At 39.9% G+C, this 27752-nt stretch overlaps 1 protein-coding gene across 2 annotated transcripts in view; it reads right to left on the bottom strand.

Moving 5' to 3' along the window:
• KEG (protein kinase KEG) overlaps nt 1-26813 on the bottom strand; it is a 72277-nt gene extending 45464 nt beyond the window's left edge. For both annotated transcript variants that reach the window (XM_088956059.1, XM_088956058.1), the window contains exons 1-6: nt 25695-26813; nt 17179-17547; nt 16868-17098; nt 15659-15778; nt 15221-15557; nt 14974-15131 (exon numbers count right to left, since the gene is read on the bottom strand). In XM_088956059.1, coding sequence (XP_088812185.1) covers nt 14974-15131; nt 15221-15557; nt 15659-15778; nt 16868-17098; nt 17179-17547; nt 25695-26443 — 1964 coding nt within the window. In that variant the 5' untranslated portion in view covers nt 26444-26813. The remainder of the gene's footprint in view (nt 1-14973; nt 15132-15220; nt 15558-15658; nt 15779-16867; nt 17099-17178; nt 17548-25694) is intronic.
• Between the last annotated feature and the right edge of the window lie 939 nt (nt 26814-27752).

The raw sequence follows: 27752 nt of genomic DNA on the forward strand, positions 1-27752 counted from the left end.
AAAGGATGCATTAGGACTTGCCATTATTCCGTGTTAGTAAATGGCAAGGTGGTGGATCACTTTCTAGTTGTGTGGGGTATTAGGCAAGGGGACCCTCTCTCCCCTTTTCTCTTTACCCTAATTGCTGAAGTGCTAGGGAGGCTTATTGAGAGGGCAAACTCCAGAAATCTGATAAGTGGTTGGAGAGTGGGGAGGGATAGGGTTCCGGTCACTCACCTACAATTTGCAGATGACACAATTCTGTTTTGTGATGAAAAGGAGATTAGTTGTGTGTGCAATATGAAGATGGTGATTAGGGTGTTTGAACAAATAACCAACCTCAAGGTAAATCTGGGTAAGAGCTATGTGATTGGTATTAATATGAGTGAGGGAGAGGTGGAGAAAAGGGCTCGAGTGTTAGGATGTGAGATAGCTCATTGGCCACTGAAGTACTTAGGGCTTCCTTTGGGAGACAATCCCAGAAAAAGGAGCTTTTGGAATCCGGTGTTTGACAGGTTCACTAAAAGGCTAGCTTCTGGAAGAAGAACTACTTGTCTCTAGGGGGCAAGATAACACTGATTAAGTCAACTTTGGCAAACCTTCCAATATATTTCTTGTCGATGTTCAGAATCCCAGAAGGAGTTTGTAGGGAGTTGGAAAAATTAATGAGGGACTTTTTATGGGAACCTGGGGAGGAGAGAAAGGACCATAGAGTTAGGTAGGATCTAGTTACAAGACCTAAAAGTGAAGGGGGACTGAGGCTGGGGAATCTGCGGAAGAAGAATGAAGCTATATTAGGGAAATGGTTATGGAGATGGTCCAAAGAAAAAGAAAATTTGTGGGCTAAAATAATCCCAAGTATTCATGGGCAAGAGGCAGATGGCTGGGATCTGGGACTATCATCTAGGGCTTCAAGAGCCTCTCCTTGGATGTCGATTCATGCTGTCCTATAGTCTTTTCTTCCATTTATCAAGTACGATCTTGGTTATGGTTTGTTTGTACTTTTTTGGGAACACACTTGGCTGGGGGATTTTCCCTTGAAAGAGCAGTTTCCCTCTTTGTTTGTTCTGTCTAGGTTTAAAAATGAACCAGTAGCAACATTTGCTAACTTGTCTAATTCCCCTACTGGTTAGAACTTGGGTCTCAGAAGGGCTCTCAGAGATTCTAAGTTGGAACCCATTTCGAATCTGCCTAAAATCTTGGATGAGGTAGTCCTTGAACCTTCCATTGTGGACTCCAGGGTGTGGTCTCTTGTTCCCTCAGGTATCTTCTCCTACTCCTTCAAAGTATTGACACAGTCTAATCTGGTACCTGGGCCTCCTTTTCCAGTCCGGGAAGTTTGTAGTAGCCCCACCCCTCCTGGGGTACGTGCTTTTTGCTGGTAAGCAATCTTAGAAAAGTGTAACACTTGTGACCTACTTCAAAAAGAAAAGGCCTAGATGGTGTTTATCCCCACACTGGTGCATCTTATGTAAGAAGAATGGTGAAACCTGCTATCACTTGCTTGTCTCTTGCCCTTTTGTTTCAGATATTTGGTGTTGGTTCTTTTCTTCATCTGGTTGCAGGTGGCCCTCCCCTTCAAGTGTGCAAAGTTTGTTCAGCTCCACTCCAGTGAGGGGTCTAAAGAAGAGGGGTAAAATTTTGTGGAGATGCGCTAGAGCTGTTGTTTGTTCGACGGTCTGGGAAGAAAGAAATCAAAGATTATTTCATGAAAAAGATAAAAGGAGGGAAGCCCTCATAGAACTTGTATATGTCAGGGTGGCTTATTGGGTCAACTCTTTGAAGCTTTTTGAAGCCCATTCAGTAAGAGACATCATTAGAAACTGGGAAGAATTGGCTCGGTCAGCTCCTATGTCTAGTGATATCAGACCTGTCTAATGATGTCTAGTGACATCAAATTGAATTTTGATGGTAGTAGTGAAGGAAATCCAGGCCCTTTAGGCGTAGGTGGTATTTTCAGGAACGAAGGCGAATTATTGCTATGTTCTCAGGACCTCTGGCTAGGAGGATTCTCTGAGAGCTGAAACCCTAACAGTTGTAGAAAGAGTCAAAAGGGCTAAGCAGCTGAATATTAGCAAGTTGCTGGAGGAAGGTGACTCCCAACTGACTGTTAGATGGTTGCAGATGGAAGAGTCCAGCATGTGGAAGTTCTCAAATGAAAGAAAGAAAATCAAGCAACTAACTCAGAACATGACTATGAGGTTTCAATGGTCTAAGAGGAGTACCAACTCCATGGCTTCCTTGGCTAAACAGGGGGTGGGAAGATCTACTTTGTTTTGGGCTATTCTGTAATATGCTTTTTCGGGTTTAAAAGGGAGGGTTAAGACATTTTACCCCACCTTTCTGGTTGTATCTTACATATCTCTTTTAATAAAAGTGCTGTTATTGATCAAAAAAAAATAAGAAAATAAAAAGAAGCAAACATAATGTAGATGCATTATTTCATCTATTCCCTTTTCAGTGTTCTAGGCCTAGTCATCAAGTATATACAAAGAAAACAACAATGCAAAGGGTGTCATCTAGAGATATCTGCCACACAACCATCACAGTACATCAAACAAAAAACAAAATCAATACATATATAAGAGACCCAGAATCACTGCACCCAACACAGTGCCACCTTCCCAATATTCCCCTGGATGAGAAAACTGAATTCAAGATCCATTTGAACATGGTTTTCACCCTAAAACTCAAAGATCTAGCTTCTCTGTCTCTGATGAAATATTCTAGACAACAGGGGGGCCTAAATATGAAGAAACATCCACCAAATTACTACCGGTGAGTCTCCCTCCACCTCAATCCATTCATAGCCCAAGGAAAACATCAAGCTACAACCCTACACAAATTCTATTGATTAAAAAAACTACAAAAGTTCTGAAATTTTCGCTCTAGCAGAGTCTCCATAAGCAAAAATCCAGAAAATTTTGGATAATCTTCCCTTCAGCGCTGCCAAGGCACCATGCAAACCTGAAGGACCAGTGTTCCCAATTTTTTTTTTGGGAAAAGGTGCTGTAAATTTATTCAGCACAGAGAAACTAAAGTAAACTGCAATCCAGACCCAAGAAGGCAGTCTGAAAAGCAGCCAGGATTACAAACTCCACCAACAGAAAGACTGATACAAAATGGGCATGCTAAGATCTCTGAATTCCCCAGAAGTGGAAATCCAAGAAATCAGCTTGCCCACAGCTCTCTGAATTACATCATCAAGACCCTTAGACCTATTACAGAAGATTCTACTATTCCTTTCAGCCCAAATGGACCACAGAACAACAGCTGGGATTGTCTTCCACATTAACTTCCCTCTCTTACTTACACCCTTCAATTTCCAGCAACAGAGGTGTTCCTTAACTAATCTCGGCGAGACCCACTTAGCACCCAAAGCTTTAAGAAAATGCATCCAAATCTGAAAGGAAAACGGACAATGAAGTCATAAATGCTCTGTAGTTTCTGCAGAAGTCCCACAAAGAACACAATTTGAATCCAGAATTGGAATGCCTCTTCTCAACAGATAGGATCTGGAAAGACATTTGTCAAGGGCCATCGTCCAAACTAGAAAATTGGATTTTGAGGGGCTCATAGGATTCCAAATCTGCACAGCTGGGAACTCAGGAAGCCCCACACTACATAGTTTATCAGCCATGGACTTCATAGAAAAAACCCAATCCAGCTTCCATTTCTAGTACCACATATCCTCCCTAAGCACATCAATTTTCTGATTAAGAAGAAGCGTCATCAGCTCCAAGAAATCTTCCAGCTCCCAATCAAACAAATTCTCCTTAAGAGAGGGGACCAAGAAACTGAATTCTCAATCAAAGAGAAGTAATCAGCCACAGTAGCCTCCTGATTAACTGCACATCTAAAAAGGTGAGGGAAGAACCAGCAAGGGGGCTTTCTAAACACCAATTATCTTTCCAGAATTTTGTTCTATCACCTTTACCCACCATCACAGAAATCCCTTCCCTGAAAATAGGATAAAAGTTCAACTTGATAGTTCCACTAGGAGGGGGAATCAACACAGCACTGCTACTTGAGTTTAAGTAGAGCAGCTACTGAACACCTGCCAACCCCTAACCAGTAACCACATTATCCAGCAAAAAGTCTTCAAATTCTACATATCAAAAAAAGTCTTTCAACCAAGGTTTCAAATGTTGGTGTCCATGGAAATATTGGTCATTGAAATATAGGAAACATGTCGGAAATACCAGAAATGTCATATGAATATATAGCAAAAATTATAAACATGGTCGAAGCATTGTTAAATATGCACAAATAAAGAATGTTATGCTGATCAAAAAAGATATAAAATGTTTTTTATATAATGATAAATGATGCATAGGTAGACCCTTTTAAATCATTATCACATAATAGAGTGAGTTCAAGCAAATATTTAAACACACAGAAAGTGCAAATGATTCTAATAGATCAACCAAATAATTTCTTATACAATAAAATCTATAACTTCGTGTTTGAAAAGAACTTTGAATTGGAAAAAAGTGTCCAATCTTTTCTACAAACTTGGAGTATCATGCCCATTAGGTGGAGAATTAACACAGATACTCCACAATTTCTAATACATCACATAATAGAGTGAGTTCAAGCAAAATATAAACTCACAAAAAGTGTAAATGGTTCTACTAGATCAACCAAATAGTTTATTATACAATAAAAATAAAGGTTTAACTTCATGTTTGAAAAGAATTCCGAGTTTGCTCAAGGTGGTCCAACGTTCTTTTATACCAACTTGGAGTTCAAAGTGGTAATCATGTCCATTAGGCGGAGAATAACACTGCTACTCCACATATCTAATATATTGTTGCCAGTTTATGTTTTAATATTATCTTGTACTCCATATAGCACTAGTATCTTTCATTGGGCACTATGTTGATTCAAGAAAAATTTTGTATCAGTACCCGTGGAAATGGAAATATGTCATTGAAATATTAGAAAATTTATGGATATTTTAAACCATGCTTTCAACTTTTCTTTGGTAGGTATTCAACGCACAACTTTTATGGTGACCAGATCAATTAAAGTCTCACATTTATCGCCACCAACTGAAATGCTGATCCACACAAAATAAAACTCTTATAAGTAGTCCATTAGACAAATTAAGATGGTTAACTTGAAGCAACATCTCTCCAACATTCCACATTGTGAACTTTATTTCGGTAACAAATCAATGCATCTATTGATAGTGAAAAGAGTAAAACGTAGTACAGTAACCAGGATCCATTTGAATGATGCCTAACCTAGAACAGCCCATTTCATGAGACAAGCCAAAACCATAGCTCTAAGTTCATACAAAAAAGATCCAAAGACCAACTAACAAGGGGGTCTATCACCTAATCCATCTCAGATTGCTAACACCATCTCATGCCAAGATATCATCCAGCATGTTCTGTTATCTCCCAATCTAACTAAACAAGGTGCCCATATCAGAATGGGGGCCTATGTGACTGAGTGCACATGGAGGACCACCTTGCCCAAGCACCTTTGTACAATGTGCTTTGAGTGATATCAAAGCTTCAACTAGTTGACCAGATAATCAGTTGAGAGCCAGAATAACTGCATCACTCACTAGTCAATCAATACTCATGATACAGTAGCATAGGAAAACTAAGTATTAACTATCATATAGTGTAGCAATAACAGACAAGCCTCTGCTATATTCCACCCTTGTAATCTGATCCCTGCTGATCCTTTAACATAGCTAGATAGAAATAGAAAGAGAAACATGGAGTTCGTGCAGGCAGGTCAGTGGAGGAGATCCTTGAAGATAGAAGCAAAAAATCTCATGTTCAAAGAGATGAGAATCAAGGGGAAGGTAAGCCTGAAGGTAAGGGAAGCGAAAAAAGGTACAATATTGCTGGAAGGATTAGAAGTGATCGAGTGGCTAAGAGAGTTCATAGCTGGAGCCTGTTCAAAAGGTAAGCAGATAAACCGGCAGGATTTTAGTACATTAGAAGGGAGAAGATATGTTGTTGAATGTAAGAGGAATATAAAAGGTTTCTTCATAGCTTTGGCTGAGTTTTTTTTGGTAAGGGACGAAGGCAACTGGTGTGTCTACCAGCAGGAAAACAGAACCAAGGTTGGGGGGAAGTTGACTGGTTGCTCAAAGAGTTCTTAGTCAAAAGAGTAGCAAACGATAAAAAAGCCTCCATAAGGGAGGAGAAGGCATATCCCAGCAACAGCAGGGTAGAACAAGGGCCAGTGGTCATGGCAAAAACAAAAGGCCAATGCAGAATGGTGGGAGGTCTAGAGAGAGAGGAGTGGGATAGTAAGTTTGTGATACAAGCCAAGGAAAAGGTTAATGATAGGAGGAGGGTAGCTGATTTACTGGCAACCAGGTTGAAGCTGAAGAGTGTCTTCATAGTAACCCCCTTCAATAGCTGTAAAGCCATCCTAGATCCAATAGAGAATGATTTGGAAATATCAGCTATCAATGTTCAGGCTGAATTCAGATCATTCACAGTCTTTAAATGGAATCCAACATCCAACTCCAAGGATTTTTTTGTCGAAGATGGTGTGGTGGTGCATGTAATAGGCTTGCCATTTCATCTATGGAAACAAGAAATAGCAGAGTCTATAGCTGTATTGTGTGGAGGAATCTTGAACGGAGCTTTCTGGGGTGATCTTTACTCAGTAGCAATCCTGCTAAGTGGTGTGAAGCCAGATCACATTCCACAAAAGATAGAGGTACGAACAGAGGGGAGCTTTGTCTCTATGTGGTTAGCTTCCTCCATTGAAGCAGGGCTGTGGAAGAGGCTCGTATGGTAGGAGGGCAGAAGGAGGAAGAAGCAGCACTACGTGGACCTGTGAGATTGGTTAATTCAAATGGAAAGGAATGTTTCACTAAAAAGGGCCAACAAGTTCTGGAAAGCCAAAATGTTTTGGGGCAGTTGGAAGGTCAAACCTGGAGAAGGCAAGATAAAGATATGACAAATGGCAGATCCTTTGCGCAGGTGGTGTCAGGGAAACAGACAAGAACTTACTATTGGCGAAAGGGAGAGGGCTGAACAAGCAACCTCAGTCAGGGAAGGTTGCTGGCTCAACCATTAAAACAAGGGGGTGTGACTTTTTAGGAGGTCACGTGGGACAAAAAGAATTAGAAAATGGACCCAATTGAGTGGATCCCTTTTGTGGTGGGCCGGAGAAGGCAACTCAAGTAAAGGTCTTAGAGTTGGGTTCCTATAGTCTTGAGCCCAAGGCCCATTACAAGACAGTCGGGCCGAGGGACACTTTAAGTAAGCACGTGACTGGGAGGAGGGATGAGCTGATAGACGAGACTAAGCGTCTATCTTCTCCTACCCCAAATCCCTCCTTTCGATCGAACAGATCAGGTGCAAAATCTCAAGACTCTCAGTCTCGAGACTCTCTACAGTGGGTTCCATCCAACCTGGCGAACCGTCTTTCACCAGATAGGCGCAACCCAAGATACCTAAAGCCTAGTTATTTGAACAGAACATGGTTTGAAGATTGGTTGTGTGAACAAAACAGCAGTGACGATTCTGATAGAGACGAAATGTTAAGTTTGGGAAGTCTGTCTCCGAAAAGCAACAATGATTTACTTGAAATAGAAAGTCTACATACAGAGTTGTTGTTTTTAGAGGAAGAAACTAAAGAGGTATGTGGCGGGAAGTCTAGAAATGGTGAAGAAAATGGTTCTAAAGTTGTGAAAACTCCTCCTCCCTTTGTCGAGGGAGCTGACCCTGAGTCTAATGAATTGCAGGATGTTGGTGGAGAGGGACAAGAATCGACCATGAGGATGGATGTGGGTATTCCAGTGTCGGAAACACAGAGAAAGGTTTTCCAAGTGGGTAGGTTGTCAGGAAGTGATTCTTTCACTACTTCACAACCATGTCCAAAAAATGGAAAGGCCTTAAAACCATTTGCCGCCTGTCAGCATTTCAATTCCAGTGTTTCTAGTCCTACCCCCGTCCTACTAGGTATGGGTGTCAATTCTTTTATAGGTACTGACTTGTTTGCTATGCCTGTAACAGATATCCCAGCTTCCCATCCAGGAGGTTCTGATGCAAGAGAGGGGGTGATAGTGCAAGAAGGAGAGAGGGTGTTGGAAGGAAGTAGTAAGGGGGAGGCAGACAGAAATTGGGAGCTGATTTTACAATGATGGAGGAAAAAAAAAAGACTCTTAGAAAGATGTTGTAGCCAAAATAAGTGTGAGCAGGGTAAAATTCTTTCTCAGGCATTGGCTAGAAAGGATGGAGAAAAGAAAAAGGATGACTGTTGTATTAGGAAGAGGAAGGTGTGAAAGGAACAAATAAGAAAAAAAGATCTGAAGTGGAAAGGCTAATTTCAAACATTGAGGGAGATTTAGAATTCAGTGGTAGAGGGGATAGGAGGAAGGGCCTAAAATGAGGAGACTATGGCCTTTTCATGGGTTTTTTGCTATTTTGTCTCGATGAAAATTATTAGTTGGAATGTAAGAGGGTTACAGAGTGCAAAAAAAGAGAAGGGTGATCAAAGACCTACTCCGAAGGGAAAAACCCGATATTGTGTTGTTACAAGAATCCAAAATGATGGAATTAGATGGGAGATGGGTGAGGAGTTTTTGGAGATCTAGAGGTTTAGGTTGGAGCTTGTCTCCACCTTGGGGAGCCTCGGAGGGGATCGTAACACTGTGGAGGGAGGATGTGGTGGAAGTAGTGGAAGAATTGATAGGCAGATTCTTAGTTTCCATTAAGTGTAAGAATGTAAAAATGGGTGTGTATGGGTCTTAACCAATGTTTATGGCCCTAATTCCTATAGAGAGAGGAATGAGATGTGGGAGGAACTATATGCAATCAAGGGGCTATGAGAGGGTCCTTGATGCCTAGGCGGGGATTTTAATGTCATTAGATTCTCTGATGAAACCAGTAATCCCCAACAGGTAATTTCAACAAGCATGAGGAAATTTAATGGTTTCATTGAAGAATGTGAACTGAAGAAAATACCTCTGCTGCAAGCCAGTTACACTTGGTCCAACCTTCAGGAAACCTCTTTGTGTTCGAAGCTGGACAGATTCTTATTTAACCTTGCCTAGGAGAATATTTTAGAAAACTTGGTTGCTAGAGCGTTACCCAGGGTCACCTCCGATCACTGTCCTATCCAAATAGGTACTGAGTCATTTTCTATAGGACCTAAACCTTTTAGATTCGAAAATATGTGGCTTACCCATCCAAATTTTGTGAAAAAAGTGAAGGAATGGTGAGGTGAGGAGGAGAGGGGGGTAAGATGGAAGGGGATCAAGTTCCATAAGAAATTAAAAAGGCTGAGAGCCAAAATAAAAGAGTGGAATAGAGATCAGTTTGGTAGAATTGAGGAGCAAAAACTGTGCCTAATTTCTCTCATAGAGAACTTGGATGTAAAGGAATCTCAAAATGGGTTGACCGAGGAGGACAAAGTGTTAAGAAGACAATTGAAAAAGGATATGGAAGAGGTGTTATTGAGGGAAGAAATCAATTGGAGACAAAAATCTAGACACAAGTGGATTACGGAAGGCAATGGAAACACTAGATTCTTCCATGATTGGGCAAATGGGAGACGAAGAAAGAATCTTGTGACCAAGCTGGAGATAGGAGAGGGGGTAATTACCAACTAGGATGACATAGCCAGAAAATTCGTGGACCACTTCAAATCGATTTATAGAAGACCTTTGAGTGAGAGAGCAGTCATGGAAAGGGTGGATTGGCCAAGAATTGATGATGGAGTGGCAAAGTGGCTAAAAAGGGATTTCGAGGAAGAAGAGATTAAGAAATTTGTCTTTCTAATGGATAGATACAAGGCTCCGGATCCAGATGGATTCACAATTGGTTTTTATCAAGACTGTTGGGAGGTGGTGAAAGAGGATTTAGTTGAAGTCTTTAAGGAATTTGCAGACAATCACACTATAAGCCCTGGAATTAATGCCACTTTTTGGCCCTGATACCTAAGAAGATTGACGCCAACCACCCAAAAGATTTTAGGCCTAATAGTTTGGTGACAAGCATCTATAAAATTCTGGCTAAAGTGCTCTCATTGAGGATCAAAATAGTCCTCCCTTCTATCATTAGTGAAACACAAGGGGCTTTCATTTAAGGGCGACAAATAACAGATCGGATCTTAATTGTGAATGAGTGTGTGGAGGAAATGAAAAGGTCTAGTAAGAGAGGATTCATTTGTAAATTGGATCTTAAAAAGGCCTATGATCCGGTGGACTAGAAGTTTCTATTAGAGGTTATGCAAAACTGTGGGTTTGGGGACAAGTGGTGTAATTGGATCTTTGGGTGTATCAGTACTTGTCACTACTCTATTCTGGTAAATGGTATGGTGAGAGACTTTTTTCCAGCTTGCAGGGGTGTCAGGCAAGGGGATCCACTCTCACCCTTCCTTTTTACCTTAGTAGCTGATGTGATTAGTAGGACCATTACTAAGGCTGACAGCGAAGATGCCATTAGGGGTTGGAGAATAGGGAGACACCAAGTTCCCATCACCCACCTTCAATTTGCAGATGACTTAATGATCTTTTATGAAGGAGGTCTTAGCGAAAAGGTAGCAAACCTAAAGGAGCTAATAAAAGGTTTTGAAAGTATCTCTAATTTGAGAATAAATCTGAAAAAGAGATGCATAGCGGGTATAAATTTGGAGGTAGGGGAGGTTGAGGCTATGGCAAAGTGTCTTGAATGTTCCACTTCTGCTTGACCTATGTCATATTTAGGGCTTCCTTTAGAGGCAAATCCTAGGGAGAGTAGATTTTGGACCCCAGTGATAGAAAAGTTTGAGAAGAGATTAGCCTCATGGAAGAGGAATTATATCTCTTTAGGTGGGAGAATTACCCTAATAAGAGCTACCTTGGCTAACTTACCTACCTATTATCTGTCTGTTTTTAGGATACCAGTTAGGGAATCTAGGAAACTGGAGAAGTTGATGAGAGATTTCTTATGGGAGTCAGGACAAGAAAAAAAGGATCATTTGGTTAATTGGGAAATTGTGTGCAGAAGTAAAGATGAGGGTTTGGGACTTGGGAGGGTAACTAGAAAAAATCAAACTCTGTTAGGGAAATGGTTGTGGCGATGGCCTTTGGAAAGAGAGAGATTGTCACATGAGGTGGTGGAAAGCATTTATGGGAGGTCAGAGAATGGATGGGATGCTAGTGTATCGAGGCAAGCTAACCTAGTAGCACCTTGGAAGGCTATTCACAACACCCTTCCTCGATTCCTCAATTTTATCAGGTATGAAGTTTGTTCTGGCAACTCTATCCATTTTTGGGAGGATATTTGGGTAGGAGACACACCGTTAAAGGATTTGTTCCCTTCACTATTTTCTATTTCTTTGTACAAAAAAGAGGTGGTCTCAAAATTTGTCTCACCTTTGGGAACACCCTTAGATCCTACTTGGGATTTTGGGTTTCGTACAGGTCTTAGGGATGATGAAATTGATTCTCTTTCTGCTTTGCTTGGTTGTCTTAATCAGGTTTGTTTGGATCCCTCCAAGCCAGATAAGAGGGTTTGGACTCCTAGACCCAATGGGACATTCACTTGTGCTTCTTTCTTCAAGTCCATCTCCCAACTTTCTACTCACCAACCCTTTCCGTCAAAAGAAATTTGGTGCAGGCCAGTTCCCCCAAAAATTATGGCATTTTGTTGGGAAGTATTCCATGGAAAAGTAAACACTTTAGATAACCTACAAAAGGGAAGACCTTTCCTCTGTATTTCTCTTAATTGGTGTATCCTCTGTAGAGCTCACGGTGAGGATTGATACCATCTATTAATATCTTGTCCCTTTTCTGCAGACTTTTGGGCTTGGCTACTTTCATTGTTTAGGGGTAGTTGGAGTCTACCAATAGAAGTCCACATGCTCTTCAACCACTCTACCTTTTATTGGCCTACAAAAATAGGGAGAATTATGTGGAGATGTGCTTGTGCTGCTTTGATTTGGACTCTTTGGGAAGAAAGAAATCTTAGAATCTTTCAAGAAAAGGAAAGGAGCAGCCAGGATTTGAAAGACTATGTGTTGAATAGGGCAATACATTGGCTGAAGACCTTGGAAATCTTTCATCAATTCTCCTTTAATGACCTTTGGAGAAATTGGTCAGCAATAGCGAGGTGTTCATCTCTAAAGGACAAATCAATTACAAGCTGATCTCCTCCATCCGAAGGCTCACTAAAGTTGAACTTTGATGGAAGTAGCATGGGTAATCCAGGTTTATCCGGAAAGGGGGGTGCTTTGAGAAATGTGAAGGGAGAGATTTTGTTGCTTTACTCATGTCCCTTGGGATTTGGGAACTCCATCAGGGCAAAACTTTTAGCTGTTGTACAAGGGGTGCAATTTGCAAACCAACTAGGGGTACAACAACTAATAATCGAGGGGGACTCCAAAGTAGTGGTGGGTTAGTTGAAAAATTCTGAAGAGGCTATGTGGCGATACAAGAATGAAATGAAGAAATTCAGTTGGTTGACAAGGAATATGTTGGTCACTGTACAATGGGTGGGGAGATCAGTAAATACTTTGTCAGATATGTTAGCCAAGCAAGGGGTAAATAGGAAAGAATTATTTTGGGCTCAGTTGTGATTCTTGTTTTTCTTTCCTAGTTTACTTGTAAGATTCAAGGAGGGGTTGCAGCTCGCGCCTCTCGCTGGGATGATGTATGAACTCACTCTAAATTTGCTTCTGAATCAATAAATTTATTATTATTCATCAAAAAAAAAAACTAAGTATTAACTAGGTCGACAAGTCACAATGTAGTCAACCACAAAACCATTTTATTGTCTTATTTGTTTATTTATATGACATTATTATAAATAATATAGAATTTGTTTGTGTTTTATTCTATCCATGTTGTTGCTTCAAATATTGTGATGAAACATTGTTGGATGATGGTATAAAAAATAGAAAAATGCATAAAACAAAAAAAAAGTGCCGGTGGAGGAGTTCTTTAAAGTATTCTTCCAACCTGCAAGGTGCCAGCCAGCTGGTTGGTAAGGTCTCATGCAGGTCGTAGCAAAGACTTGGGATCAAAACCCACCTGCACCTGGGTTGGGGTATGTGTAGCCCTTCAAAAGAAATTAAAAAAAAATAAAAAAAGGAGTATTCTTCCAACCCGTGATATGTTGGTAGAAAGCTGCCATAAGAAAAACCTTTTCTACCACTTGTTTCTACCTCCATTCCATTCCAAACAAAGCCTCGGAGAAAAAAAGTATATTCCTTTGTTGAAAGACATACTAAGGTTCAACTAATCATATGCTTTGTCTAATTAGATAATTTTCTTAATCAATAACAGAAGCAATTTTATTAATAAAGATCAATTAGGTGCAAAAGAGAAGGGGAGAAATAAACACTTAGCCCTCCCCAAAAAAATTCAAATTACAACATAGCCCTAAAGAAAGTGTTCCTTCCTGCTCCTTGTTGCAAAGGCATTTGCTTCTCTTCTCACCCAATTCTAATTAGATAATTTTTAACACAATTTTCCTTTTTATGGGAGTTGTCTAGGTAATCCGGGCCCCTCAGGCATAAGGGGTCATTAGGGATGAAGAAGGAAACATCGTAGCTTTATACTCAAGACCTGGTGAACAAGGTGATGTGTCAAGATCAGAACTATTGTCTACAGTATATGGGGTCGAAAAGGCAAAAGAGTTGGGTACTAATAGACTGATCATTGAGGGAGACTCGAAAACTGTTGTGAAATGATTGAAGAAGGGGGAGGGGTGAATGGCATTTGAGGAATGAATTCAGGTGATTTAAATGGCTATCAAAGGACATGACAATCCGAGTCAAATGGGTGAGGAGAACTGACAACACCTTGGCAGATGATCTAGCCAAGCAAGGGGAACAAAGAAATCATCTGTATAGGGCTCAATTGTAATTCTTGGGTTGGGTTAGCTTTTCTAAACTCTAATGCTGTGTTCATTTTTTTTCACAACCACTAATCTAACACATTCTCCATGTTGAGAATCAAGATCCATTCAGCCTTAAGTGGTTGTGGCTGTGGCCCCTAAAGAGAGAGATAGAGAGATTTTGTTGCATGAGGTGGTAGGAAGCATTCATGGTCGCTCAAAGAATGAATGGGACGCTGGTAAATCATGGCGAGCAAATTTGGCAACACCGTGGAAGGCAATTCACAATATTCTTCCTCAATTTCTCAGCTATGTTAGGTATGATGTGTGTGTTGGCAAATGTGTCCTCTTTTGGGAGCATATATAGGTTGGAAATGTTCCCTTAAAGGACCTTTCCCCTTCCTTATTCTCTGTTTCTCAGTACAAGAAAAAAGAGTTTGTTTCAAAATTTTTCTCCTCGCTAGAAACTCCTTGGGCACCAAACTGGGATTTCAGGTTCCGTAAAGGTTTAAGGGAAGAGGATATTGAGTGTTTATCCATTTTGTTGAACCTTCTTGAGAAAGTTTGTTTGGCTCCCTCTGAACCAAACAAAAGGATTTGGACCCCCTCAATCTAAAAGGTCTCTTTTGTGCATCTTCTTCAAGTCCCTTTACCAGTCTCACTCTCAGCAGGTCTTCCCTGTTAAGTTTGGTGCAAGCCTATTTCCCCTGAGGATATGGATCTCTGTTGGGAAGTGTACTATGAGAAAGTAAACACCTTGGATAATCTACAAAAGAGAAGACCTTCCCTTTGTTTTTCACCTAACTGGTGTATTGGTTGAAGGGGGGGAGTCCAAGGTGGTACAGAGTTGGCTGCAAAACCCAAAGTCTACAGTGTGGTGCTTCAGGAATGAAGTAAAGAAGTTCAAGTTGCTGACAAGGAATTTATGTGTAAGATTATGGGTGAGATCAGCAAATGCTTTGGCTGATTGCCTAGCCAAGCAAGGGTAGCTAGGGAACTTTTGTATTGGGCATAATTGTAGTTTGATTTTGTTTTCTACTTTGTTCGGAGAGGATGCAGATCATGCCTCTCCAAGGGTTGCTTGTATTAGCTTATCTTTTTCATCTAATACAAGAATTTATTTATCAAAAAAGAAAAGATCCATAACAGCCTTAAAGTATCCAATTTAGGCAAAATCAGTTCTTACGTCATATTTTTTGAATTCAGAAGCCCCATTGATCTGCAACCACCATTCTCCAATATGACAATAGCACACTCTGTATATTTCTTGGAAATGGCTCTATGCAGCACGGATTCACCTTCATCATCTACTGCATTGGGATCCGCTCCTGCCAATAGTAACTCCTGTAATCATCAAAGACAAGTTGAGTGAAATTTCAAACCAAATTAGTATAAGCACAACAAGTAGGTATATTAACTGAATTAGAACCTACACGCATGCAATCTGGTTGGCCATGGTAAGCACAAACATGAGCAACAGATGGACCAAGACCCTCCCTCATACCAGATCCGACATTAGCTGATCTTCTAATGAGAGTACGAACACATTCTGGGGAACCAGCTGCTAAAGCAAACATTATTGGAGGATCCCCGTCTTTGTCAAGGATGTCCACATCTGCCTCTTTGTACTCCAAAATAGCTTCAACAAGTTCTACACAACCCCGTCTACAAGCTAAATGCAGGGCAGTTTGGCCATCAGCATTCTGTGCTTCTAATAAAGATTCAATAGAGCTGCTAATGCTTCCAGATGCAGCCTTTGCAAGCAGATTTCTATGGATAAAAATGAGGAAAAATAAGGTCAGGCAAAGAAACAAAGAAGTCTTAAAAGAAATATGCAATAGAAGTAAAAGAATACACCACATTAGACTCACCTAACACCATCCAAATCCCCCTCTGAAACAAGTCGATGTAAATGGTTGCGGTTATCCAGGAAATTGTCCAAAACAGATCTAGGCGACGGTTCCAATGCTCCAGGACATTTGGCAAATTCACTAAATTTCACAAACAAAACAAATATACTTCATGCATTGAGCGAAGATAAAGTTCCAGGTAGGGATGATCATTTATGATCCGGCCTGGCCTGCAAATTTCCAGGCCTGGGCCAAGCAAGCCTTGGGCCCAGTTGTTCCACCCCGGCCAGGAAATTATTGTATCTAATATAAGGTATTATATCTTATATATGTATAATATCTTACATTCTTTTGATAATATTGTAGTATTTACATACATGGTATTATATTTTACTTAATATATATTTATATAAATGTAGTATGTACGGCCTGTATATATGGTATATTATATATTATTATATACACAATAACTTTTTAAATATGTTTTTCTGTAACTATGAACATAAAGTTATATTAAAATTTTAATTTTAATTCATATGGACCAGCCCTCATGTCCGGCCTGGCCCAGCCTGGGACCAGGCCCAGGGTGCGGACCGGGGCAGGCCCGGATAGACCTTAATACTGATGATACCCTATAAAAACCCAGCCCATGGTCATCCCTAGTTCCAGACAAGGATAGACGGAATGACTGTTAAGATGTTCCATGGTAGTGAGAGAATCTTTCAGGTAATTATTCAAGAAGGTAATGAATTGATCATATCAGATAAATTATATTAATTCTTCAGAGAAGCAATGAAGTTCAAATAATTGCTGAAGGAAGCAAAAGTACAAAACCACAGAATCAATAGCTGCTATCTCATTTGCTTCAGCAATCTCATCAGTGCTATACAATTTAATGTTTATAGACAGCATTGGAGGTTAACCCAACCACTGAAGCAGAATGGTCAACCTCAATAGCATTTGCAAGCATATTCAGGTCAAACCAGTAGCATTAAATGGTCTCAAGTCAAATAAAAAGTGAATACCAATATGTCCAGGTCTAGCTCATGGGTGTTGCTAACCATGTTGGTCACTTCAACAGTTTGGTCTGATAGTTAACATGGTTTCAATATGTAACAAGAGATGGAATCGGAAAGAAAACCTTTTAAGGACCCTTTCGGTGTCCAGGACCCTTTATTTGTTAACATCACCAAAAAAAAGTTAGATGAAGTAGCAGATGCAACTTCTTACTTATCAGGGCTTGCAGGAGGGCTACGAGGTATCTCTTGCAAATGGCGAAGGAATATTTCAAGCATTCCATGAAACGTTGGCCTTCTGGATGCCTTAAATTGTAAGCACTCACCAATCATCTTCCAGAGTTCCCTAGGTATCCCAACACCTACAACACTTGCATATTGCGGAGGTTGCCGCCGTGCCTTAACAACTGCACGATATATTTCCTCTGAACTTAAACCAGACCACCTGCATAAACCATCATCTTGTATTAATAGTTTATATTTACAAGCTGCCAGAATATGGAAGAAATCTGGTACAACACATACGGGGTAGAACCAGTGCACATTTCAACCAGGGTACAGCCAAAACTCCAGGCATCTGATTCTGCAGAAATACCAATTGCATCATCCCAGAATAAGTTTAATGATTTTTTTAATGGCTCCCATGCTTCAGGAGCTGTATAGTGTGGACTCAACATTGTACAGTCCATGCATGAGTGCACTCTTGAAGGGTCATCCTCAGTAGCTGACCGAGCTTTTCGACAAGAAGGCTTCTTCAGTATCGCCGGAAGCCCATAATCAGAAACCACAGCACGACCACTTGCATCCAAAAGAAGATTAGATGGCTTTATATTCATGCAGACAATACCTGCCGCATGTAGTTCAGCCACCCCTCGTGCAATATCTGCCCCATATCTGGAATCAAGAAAACTCAGTTGATAAGAAGAAAGGACTCACCCCAGGGCCCAGAGGTGGATATAACCATTTAAGTTCACCCAAAAATGTCTTGCCCAAATAATTTGGACAAAAAAAGAAATTTTGGAGAAGGAAATGCAGAACCCATCATCAATCAATAAAGTGTATACTTCATAATTACAAGATTTTGCTGATAAATAGCTGGAATTTGATTCGCGTTAGCATTGTTTTATAGGCAACTAGTAATATGGATGATATGTGAAAGAAAAATACAATAACTTTGAAAAAAAAAATGAACCAGAAAAACTATACCTAAAAAACATGAGAGATGCATCAAGTCCAAAAAAATTACAATATACTCAGCCCTTCATCACACTCAAATAGACATACATCATCATCCAACCAGTATCCCAACTTTACGGGGTTGGCTACATGAATCATGTTTCGCCATTCCGTTCTGTTTGTTTGATACAATGAATCAAGTTTTGCCATGGTGAAACACGATTCAATGTGTGTTTATTGAATAAAATTTTACCTTACTTTTCTCAAAAAAAAATTCATTGTGTGTGTATCAAACAGAATGTAATGGTATCTCCTTAGGATCAAAAACTTTTGCTTCTTTCCTTCCAAATACCCTAAAATACCACAAAGGATGTGATACTCCATAGGATTAATCCGTCTTCAAACCTATATCTTTTTTTATTAAAAACTGAATTTCATTAAAAAAGAAAAGATATAAAGGTGTACAAGCATCCAAGATCTGGTTCTTCAAACCTAGATCTTGGCCAATATTGAACAATGAGAAGCTTTCAAGAGGGCAGCTGCCAATTGACTTTGAAGATTAAAAGGAAAATTACCAAATGTTCTTTGAGACCCAACAAAAGCACAAGGCCAATGAAGTGTTTTTCTCCACAGTAATGAAGAGATAGATTTTATTGTCCATAGGATCAATCCTTCTTCAAACCTATATCTTTTTTTATCAAAAACTGAATTTCATTAAAAAAGAAAAGATATAAAGGTGTACAAGCATCCAAGATCTAGTTCTTCAAACCTATATCTTGGCCAATGTTGAACAATGAGAAGCATTCAAGAGGGCAGCTGCCAATTGACTTTGAAGATTAAAAGGAAAATTACCAAATGTTCTTTGAGACCCAACAAAAGCACAAGGCCAATGAAGTGTTTTTCTCCACAGTAATGAAGAGATAGATTTTATTGTTCATAACCATTCACAAGACATTGAAGTGATTCTAGATCCATCTTCCCTTCCTCTGCAATGCCAGACCCACTGAAGCAAGCCTATGAGCCCACATATTCTCTTATCTTGACTCATGAATAAATTATAGCGCTTTAAAAGCATTGGCTAGAAACTGCATGTCATCCATTACAGCCTTGTTCTTCCATGAGCTCAATTTACTGGTGTGATTCATTTGGCCATTTGGGTGATCCGGTGATCACCATTCCACAGTCCCCACATAAGCACCATGGAAATGTTTTTACTATGACTTCAATTGTCAGAAATTATCTCCCCACAAGAAACGTCTAATGTTTCAAAAGGCGTAGGAGGTGTATGCCTGGAGGCATGCCCTAAGGAGATACCATTCCTTCTTCAATTAAGATAAGCAAAACAAAAGGAAAGACCCCCCCCTCCTTTTCAGCTACCATTATGCATCCTCATTCTTCTTGATACAAGACATCTTTCATCAAAATAAACAAAAAATAAATAAATAAAAACTCTTCCTCCTTCCACCTTCCTCTTCCTTCTTCTTACTCCTCTAGAAGAGGTTTACACCTCTTTCTTTCTGAACTGCGTGTCAAACCTCCAAAAAATCAACAAGTCCATTTAATCATCCGATGCTGCTTTGCACTGTCCTTATCAGCCAAATGTTCAAGCCCGATCCATTGGGATCAGGACCTATTTGATAAGAAAGCTGCCCTTGCATCAATACGAAAGAATTTTAAGATCTACTAGAGTCATTGTACATCTTTTCTTTCTTTCAATTATACTTTTTAATAAAAAAAAAAAAATCCATAAGATGCCCACATGAGGGTCCAGGAAGAGAATAGAGATCCTCAGAGAGGTTTAAAAGGAATATTAAGTTGTGGCTTACAAGCTTGTAAATAAAGAGTGAAAAGGGTCTCTTTTTCGTCAAAATGTCCAACCTCGAGAACAGATGATCACTCATTGGATGTCTTTGGCATGGAGGGTATTTGGAGTTGGTACTCCACCCATGATGTTCACTCCATGCGCTGCTTCAAATGATGGTGATCAGGATCACAGCAACATTTTAAAATCCAGACTGGTGGCTGACCTGTTCTTTCTGGATGATGGTTCACCAGTTCGTCTGGATAACAGGTCAGGTATTGGATTAGAAATATCAGGTTAAACTTTTACCATATGCCCATCTTTAAGTAAGATAAGAGAAACAGCTGAGAGTAAGAAGAAGACAGGTTTGCCCATGTTGACTGAGAGAAAGATTGCCAATTGTGGCAAGAAAGCATCAAGTTCATAGATCCAGCATTGACTACCATAGTTTAAATCACAGTTTGCAGAAACAAGAATAATGATCTCTATGTTCCCAATAAAATTATCCCCATAGAATAAAAGGTAAACCTGAGCCATAATCTTTTATTATTCTTTGTACATCCACAGACAGCTGATCATAATAATCATATATGCTGATCATAATAGTCATGTTTGCTAACAGCATTGGCAACGCTGTTAACTTCCCAAAGAGAGTACTCATTCTAATATTCATCAAACATCTCAATTTTCCCCTTCCAATACCAAAGCTTCCAAGGTGCTTCCATTTCACGATGATGTAAAGCAACTGTGAATCCACAACCATTTCCAACTGTCTGATACCCAAAGTATATGCAAGTTCAATACCCACCAAAGCTGTATTTTCTTTATTATATTTGTAGTTTCTCCATAATAACTTGAAAAGACAGCAATCATTTTATTCCTACCATCATGCACAATAGCCCCTCCTCCACCTATGCCAGGGTTCCCTTTAGCCGTACCAACAGTTTTTTTTCCTGGATCAGTAACAATGAAAATTTTATTGACTAGTATGGATTAAAAGGTACATGAGAAGCAGCAGCATGGTCAACCTCAACTAACAATCCATAGAGACAATATTAAGTACAACTTCCCCCCTTGTTCTATAAATCCCAAGTACATGAATTCCTTGTAAGTTGTAACCCCCTGTTTTGCCAACCCATCTGCTAGACCATTAACAGACCTTTGTATCCACTATATGGTCGTTTCCAGTTCCTTTATAATTTCTTTAGCTTCTCTTATTTCATATGTATTTCAAAGGTTCATCTTCATTGCTTGCCACCCAACCTGTTATGACCTTCGAATCCCCTTAAATTACTATATTTCTGAACCTCACGATTTTAACCTTCCTCAGCCCTGCCAGAACAGCCTTCAAGTCTGCTTTAGTTGAATCCCCTACACCAATGGGAGCAGAATACAGCAGCATCAGCATAATGTTTCACAAATGGTTTCTGATCACTCCTCCTATACCTGATGGACCAGGATTTCCCAAGCTACTGCCATCAAAATTCAGCTTGAAATGAAGTGTCTGTGATGGACACCAATCCACTTGTAGTATTGACCTGCTTGGGGTAGATTCCGCAACCTCTTTAGTTTTTCCAATTTCTTATGATGTCATCAGTTGTATAAGAGTCAAACTGCTCTAAGTTTTAGCCCAATGTGCCACTTTGATGGAGATATTATCAATGATTGACATTAATTTATTCTTCTTATCATTGAAGAATGAATAGCAGCTCTAAGCTGCACCATCAGTGTTCAATTTGTAATATTCAGCCAGCAGAGGATGATAAATACCAGCCCCATTTTCTTCTGATGCACCCCTTGAACATGAATCCCCATGACTTCCAAGGATGATTGTCACACCTTATTCACATTGCCATGAAACTCTTTTGAATTACATAACTCATGCCACCATTAGTCTACACTTTAGTGACATAGTAGGAACACTTGTGTTTCTTTTCCATCCTTCTGTTTACTTCCTTCCAATTTTCTTATTTAATACTACACACACAAACCATTGGTTGTTGCTAGCATCAGCAATATCAGCCCATCTCTTTAACCTCACCCAAATAGATTCAGCTGGTATTAAATCCACCCCCAAAATTCTACTAAATTACTTCCAGACTTTCTTGATTAAGCCACTTTGAATGAATAAGTGGTTCAAATTCAATGTTTCAAACTGGGCCATTCTACAACAAACACACTTAAAAGCAAATAGCTACCCCAACTTTTGGATTTCAGCATCAACTGGCACTCTTTTTATAATTAATTTTCAGCTGAAGAAGGATATTTTTGTTGGTAAAGATCTATTCCAGACCCATCTATACCAATCTACTCTTGGTGAAGGATATTTTTTCATTAATTTCCAGTTATTGCTCACTCATGGTGTGTTTGTATTATCCATTACAGATCTCTGTAGTAGAACTCTACATTATTTATCAAAGATGAATTAACTCTTAAATATTTTTCTTAACATTTCTACAAGTAATTAGATTGCACTGATCAAAACAGAATGGAAGCCAAATAGAACTAGAACATAAAGGCATTGTTGGTGTATACCATTTTTAACAAAAGAAACATCAACCTCTAGTTGACATTTCCCATAGTATGGCAACACTTTTCAACGTGCAGCAAAATACCTAACGCTTTCAACCAAAACATGCCAAATGTGAGAGTTTGGCAGGGTCAACCAATATGAAATTTAAATAGAATAATCATTGAAAAGTATTATTACAGTTTGTATTGACATAATTTAAAAACAAAACTAGTAATATATTAAACAGAAGTAAATATTTTATTTTTATATAATGTAACATGGTTACTTCCTCACAACCTTTCCAGGTGTCTGGATTGTGCGTTACAAGGAAATAAGGCATCAGTAATAGATATTCCGAAACCTATCAATATCCTTATTGGAAATTCTTAATACAACATAATATCCAGCATAACATGTTATATCCATCTATTTTTCCGATTGGTGAAGTTGGTAATATTGTATTAATATCAAAAAGTAAGAAGGGCCACCACAAATAGGTGCAACGCACAAGTAATGAAGTATATGTTTTCAGCCAATGTACATCATTTACAACAAATCCCCCTATTTGGAATCAAAGATATCTTCCAATAGTAACAAAGTGCGACAAAGCTTAACTTAACCAATGATTTAAAAGGTGAGGCGCATTTTAGGGTATGCACCTCACCTAGGTCCTAGGCATAGCCCTTTCAAAAGGGGCACTCACGGTGCGCCTGATGTGTCTTGCACCTCAGCCCAGGCATGCACCTTTTGAAAATTTCACGCTTTTTTGCTCCTTTTGAACCTAGCAGTTGAGCACGCCCCTCAAGGCAAGCAAGAACCCCCTATTTGCTAATGTTGTTCATTCATTCATCCTAATAAAATATCTTCTTAAAAAGCAATTAAATTTATAAAATCATTATTTTTTGTGCAAGAACTAAGAATTTAAGACCCTAACATGGACTTGTTTGGGCTTGCCTCGAGAGGCGTGGCACAAAGGTGGCTTGTAGAATCAAGAATGTAATATGTTTTACATCACATTAGCTACTTGAAGTAATGCAATTGAGGAAAAAAAAGAGATTGTGGGTTTTACATGCTTGAAAATGTTTTATATGTTTGATTTTCTTTTTAAATTTTCATTTGAATACACTTTACATGTTATGTTTATGTATTTTAATTTTAGATAATTTGTTTTTTAAAACATTTATTTTAAAATTTAAGTTTATATTTTTATTAATATTATGTATAATATTTTTTACTTTTTTTCTGAAATTTTTGGTTTTTTTTTTAATTTTCTGACATTTTTTATTTGTTAGCGTTTTTTGTATTTGTATTTTGCACCTTGCTTCAGAAAGGCACATGCCTTGCCTTGTGCCTTGCACTTTTAAAACACTGCACTTAACAAAGTGCACTAGGACTGATGCGCAAAACTACAGTGTGCTTTCTATCTTGCCAATAACAGACAACACCTCACAACTCTTCCCTTCAAATATTCTATTGTTCCTCTAAATCTAGGATCCAAAGGCAAGATGGATATACTAGAAAGCTATCATTCACATAGTTACATGGAGCATCTAGGAGAAAAGAAACAAAAGGGGTAAAACAAAGCCTAGTCCTCATCCTCCTTGGTCCCTAGATGCTTGTGACAAAGGAGTTCAAAGGAGTCTGTACAGATGATATGAGACGAAATCCGTACAGACTTTCCACTCGATCCCTAGAATTTCTGATTGTCATGAGGAAACCCTTCTCAGGTTTGATGGGACATGGGAGTTCAGAATCAGTTCAGACCAGGTGCTCTTGGGGGTAGACAATATAATATAGGTGGCAACTGAAGCAAACCTAAGGGCCATTCTCATGGGTCCCTATATTGCCAAGCAAGCATCTTATTCTTACCTTCCTTATTATAGACAGAGATCTGCAAATGTTATTAGAGTCAATATGTGGCTAGAAAGCTTTCACCATTGACTCATCTTCTCAATGAAATTACAGAAATTCTAGCAGGCATAGATGCAGCAGTCTGACAATGTCAGGCATTGAGAGGGTGTTGTTGTACAGTGACAGATTTTTGCCTGAGCAGTTCTTTTTAGTAGGGGTTAACCTGTCTGTCTATAGCTCTTGTACAATTCTGTACATCCTCTTATATACAAGCTTTTTGCCTTATGCTAATACAAAGTCAAATTCCACAAAATATTGCCTAATTTTTTATAATGTTATACAGGCCATTAGTCAATTAAGCATCCTAGGTCCATTGGCTTCATCTAATCTTTAACCATGTTCAAACTACAGTTTGAGTGTTTTACGCTAGCTCCAGAGGAAACCTGATCCATCTGGAATTACTGGGATGTTTATGGCACCATAAATTGGGTGTTCATTGGGAAAATAGGAGATGCCAACTCCAAAAGAAGCAGAAATACATCCTCTCATATACAAGATTTTTGCCTTACGCTAATACAAAGTCAAATTCCACAAAGTATTGCCTAATTTATCATAATGTTATACAGACCATTACTCAATTAAGCATCCTAGGTCCATTGGCTTCCTCTAATCTTTGACCACGTTCAAACTACAGTTTGATGCTAGTTCCAGAGGAAACCTGATCCATCTGGGATTAATGGGATGTTTTATGGCACCATAAATTGGATGTTCATTGGGAAAATAGGAGATGCCAACTCTGAAAGAAGCAAAAAGGCTCTACTTTGGGAGTTTTTAACTTTGTATAGCTAAATGACTCCAAATCTCTTATTAATTGAGGATGATTCCAGAAATGTAATCAAACGGCGCCAACAGGTGGGCAGCAACCCATGCATATGATTAATGTCCAGCCTAGGCAGTGCCTTAACAGCAAGAGGTGCAAGAAAAATGCAAGGGCCTTTTAGCGCCTAAGGTGCAAGCCAGCCAAGGAAATCGCAAGACATATGCCTGGACAAAGCAAGACATTTTTTTTTGACCAAGTGATAAAATGGGTCCAGACCGGTCGCCTTCAGAAAAAGTATGATGAATTGGGTCCAGACCAGTTTGATAAAATTGCAATGGAACAAAATACTAATTCTAACAGCATGCCGAAAAGGGTACACACGTTCCTTAATCTCACTTCCTTGAGATTAAGTATTTGTTAAGCACTGACCTTCTTTATGGTTTGCTTACAACCTCAGTGCAACAAGTTTTAATAAGTGGAAGACTACAGACTCAGGACTGGTGTCTGATGGGGAAGAGGAGGCAAAGCATCATTTCTTTTTTCCTTTTAAAGCAGAGAGAGAGAGAGAGAGAGAGAGAGAGATCGACTTTTTACAGGCAATACATAATAATCACTTCGGTTAAAAGTATCAATGCATTAGTTGTTAATAGCACCTCTCTGTTGGAATTGAAGGCACAGATCCTATTATGAATAAAAGAAGTTCGAATTCTGAGTTTAATCCAACAATTTCAAGAATTCGACCGAGTTCTCTGAGATATCATATCTAAATAGATCAAAACCAGCAGTTCAAAAGCTCAAATTTCTTTGTTTCAAGTAATCTCGACAACTAAAGATCGAGGGCGGGGCGAAATATGAGATAAAACCATGTTGAGTAAACTAACCTGAGGATTTGCTCAAGAGTTAGCCGCCCTTCATTTTGCTGCATCTCTGACTGGACAGAGCCACTATACCTATCCATGATAAGATAGAGATGGCCATCCATCCTCGTAGCTCCATGGAATGTACAGACGTTCCTACACCACATCGACGCCCGCCGTAAATTCTCGAGCTGACTCTGAACCCAGACCAAATCCGTCTCATCCCCAATCGTGACTCTCTTCACAGCAACCCGGTGACGACACCTGCCCGACGAAGAAGCCGAAGGCGACCCGGTGGAAAGCAAACCCGACCACATCTCAATCGCAGCACGCCGCCCCTCGCCAAGCCGCCGAACAAGCTTCAAGTCATGATGTGAACTGAGGTCAATTCCCGAGCCGCCGGCTGCACTACAACCAGAGCTCGAAGTATGGCGGCTACGCCTCCGACGGCCAAACCCATCATCATCATCAGGGTCGGCAGCATCGTCGTTTCCGCCGTCGTCATCCTCCTCGTCATCAGTGAAGTCGCAATCGAAGTCCGCCGAAGAATGGATGAGGGCAAGGACAGCGAAGTTCTTCCGGAGGGCGTGAACAGAGTTACCGACGACGGAGAGGTGGCGGCAACGAGGGCACGGGAGAGTAGTGTCGGGCGATGCGGAGAACATCCGGGAGAGACAGTCCTTGCAGAAGCCATGGCCGCATTGGAGCAGGAGAGGAACCCTGTCTTCCTCGTTGTATTTGTTATGGCAGACTGAGCAACAGGGGACCTTCATCTGAGTTTCTGGGTATGTGGGTCTCTATCAGATCAAATCGAAATCGAACCAATCAATCAATAAATGGAAATCAAACAAATTGGGTTCAGAGGGGGGAGAAAGAAACGAGGTAGATCCATGGGAGAAGTGCAAGACAAAGAGGATGAAAAAAGAGACTTTTACTGAATTAAGCAATCAAGGACTGGTTAGGGGAAGAAATTGTAGGTGAAGGGACTGTAGAGAGAGAGAGAGAGAGAGAGAGAGAAGGGTGAGGAAAGAGAAGAGGAACAGCAGACAGAGAGAGAGAGAGAGAAGAAGCGGAAACCAGAAAGCTTTTTATTCTTCTTTTCTACGCCTTTTCTTTCGCCCTGGCTCTGGCTGGGCTCCTTACGCTCCCAACCCGTTTCTTCCGGCTCTACGACTACTTGATTTTTTTTAATTAATTTAGGGCCTAATTAATTAATAGTTAATTATTACAAGTGATCCAATGTAGCCAACGTGTTTTGTCTCATCTGTGGGTCCCACAGTTAATTGGAATCAGTTGGGAGATGGCATGCTCAGTCGAGGCGATGCACCGTTGGATAGGAATCGGAAGAGTGGATCCTGATCAGACAGTTGAAAAGGAAGTTAGGAGGTAGACACGTGGTGGTAGAAAAAACTGTTTATATATGTATAATTGTATGTACCGACGCTTGAGCAGGGTTGGTGAATGTGGACGCAGGAGTGGAGGGGAAGTGGAGGGGAGCTGGAGTCACCACTCACCACCATTTGTTGTTTCTGAGCCGCCAATTGGGTGGGGTGCCAATCTGTGGACTGGATATATGCGAACCCATAAAGGCATATTTATTGGGTTAACTTAAGTTGGGCCTGGGTTTAGATCGTAGGCCCACTCAAACATGATGCCAGAACTCAGCCCATTTTAGGCTGTGTTTGGAGGGACTCCGAATCTCCTGCCCACGAGAATTCTGTTCACACCTACTCATAATATACTACCCCCATGAATCGATGGGAACATCTCCCCCTGCATAGGATGAGATATTTTCCGTGTATGACTGAGATAAAAGTGGATAAAATTCTCATGGGCAGGAGATCCGGACTCGGGTGGGGGGAGGGAGGTTCTTCTTTTCTAAACGGGCTTCTCAATGAATGACCACTTCTTGAAAAAATGCTGATTGTGAGATGTTTTTTCAACGGGGCTCTTTTATTTATAAAATGACTTTTTCTATATGGAAAAGGTCTTCTAAACGCAGTTATGTGGCTTTTTGAGGGGGTGAAAAAGTGTTTTTTGCATTTTTAATCATTAGAGATGGCAATTTAACTCGTCTCGCTT

This window comes from Nelumbo lutea, chromosome 7 (genome assembly GCF_056320005.1).
Source record: "Nelumbo lutea isolate HS-2025 chromosome 7, American lotus-T2T, whole genome shotgun sequence".
In the NCBI taxonomy this organism is placed as follows: domain Eukaryota; kingdom Viridiplantae; phylum Streptophyta; class Magnoliopsida; order Proteales; family Nelumbonaceae; genus Nelumbo; species Nelumbo lutea.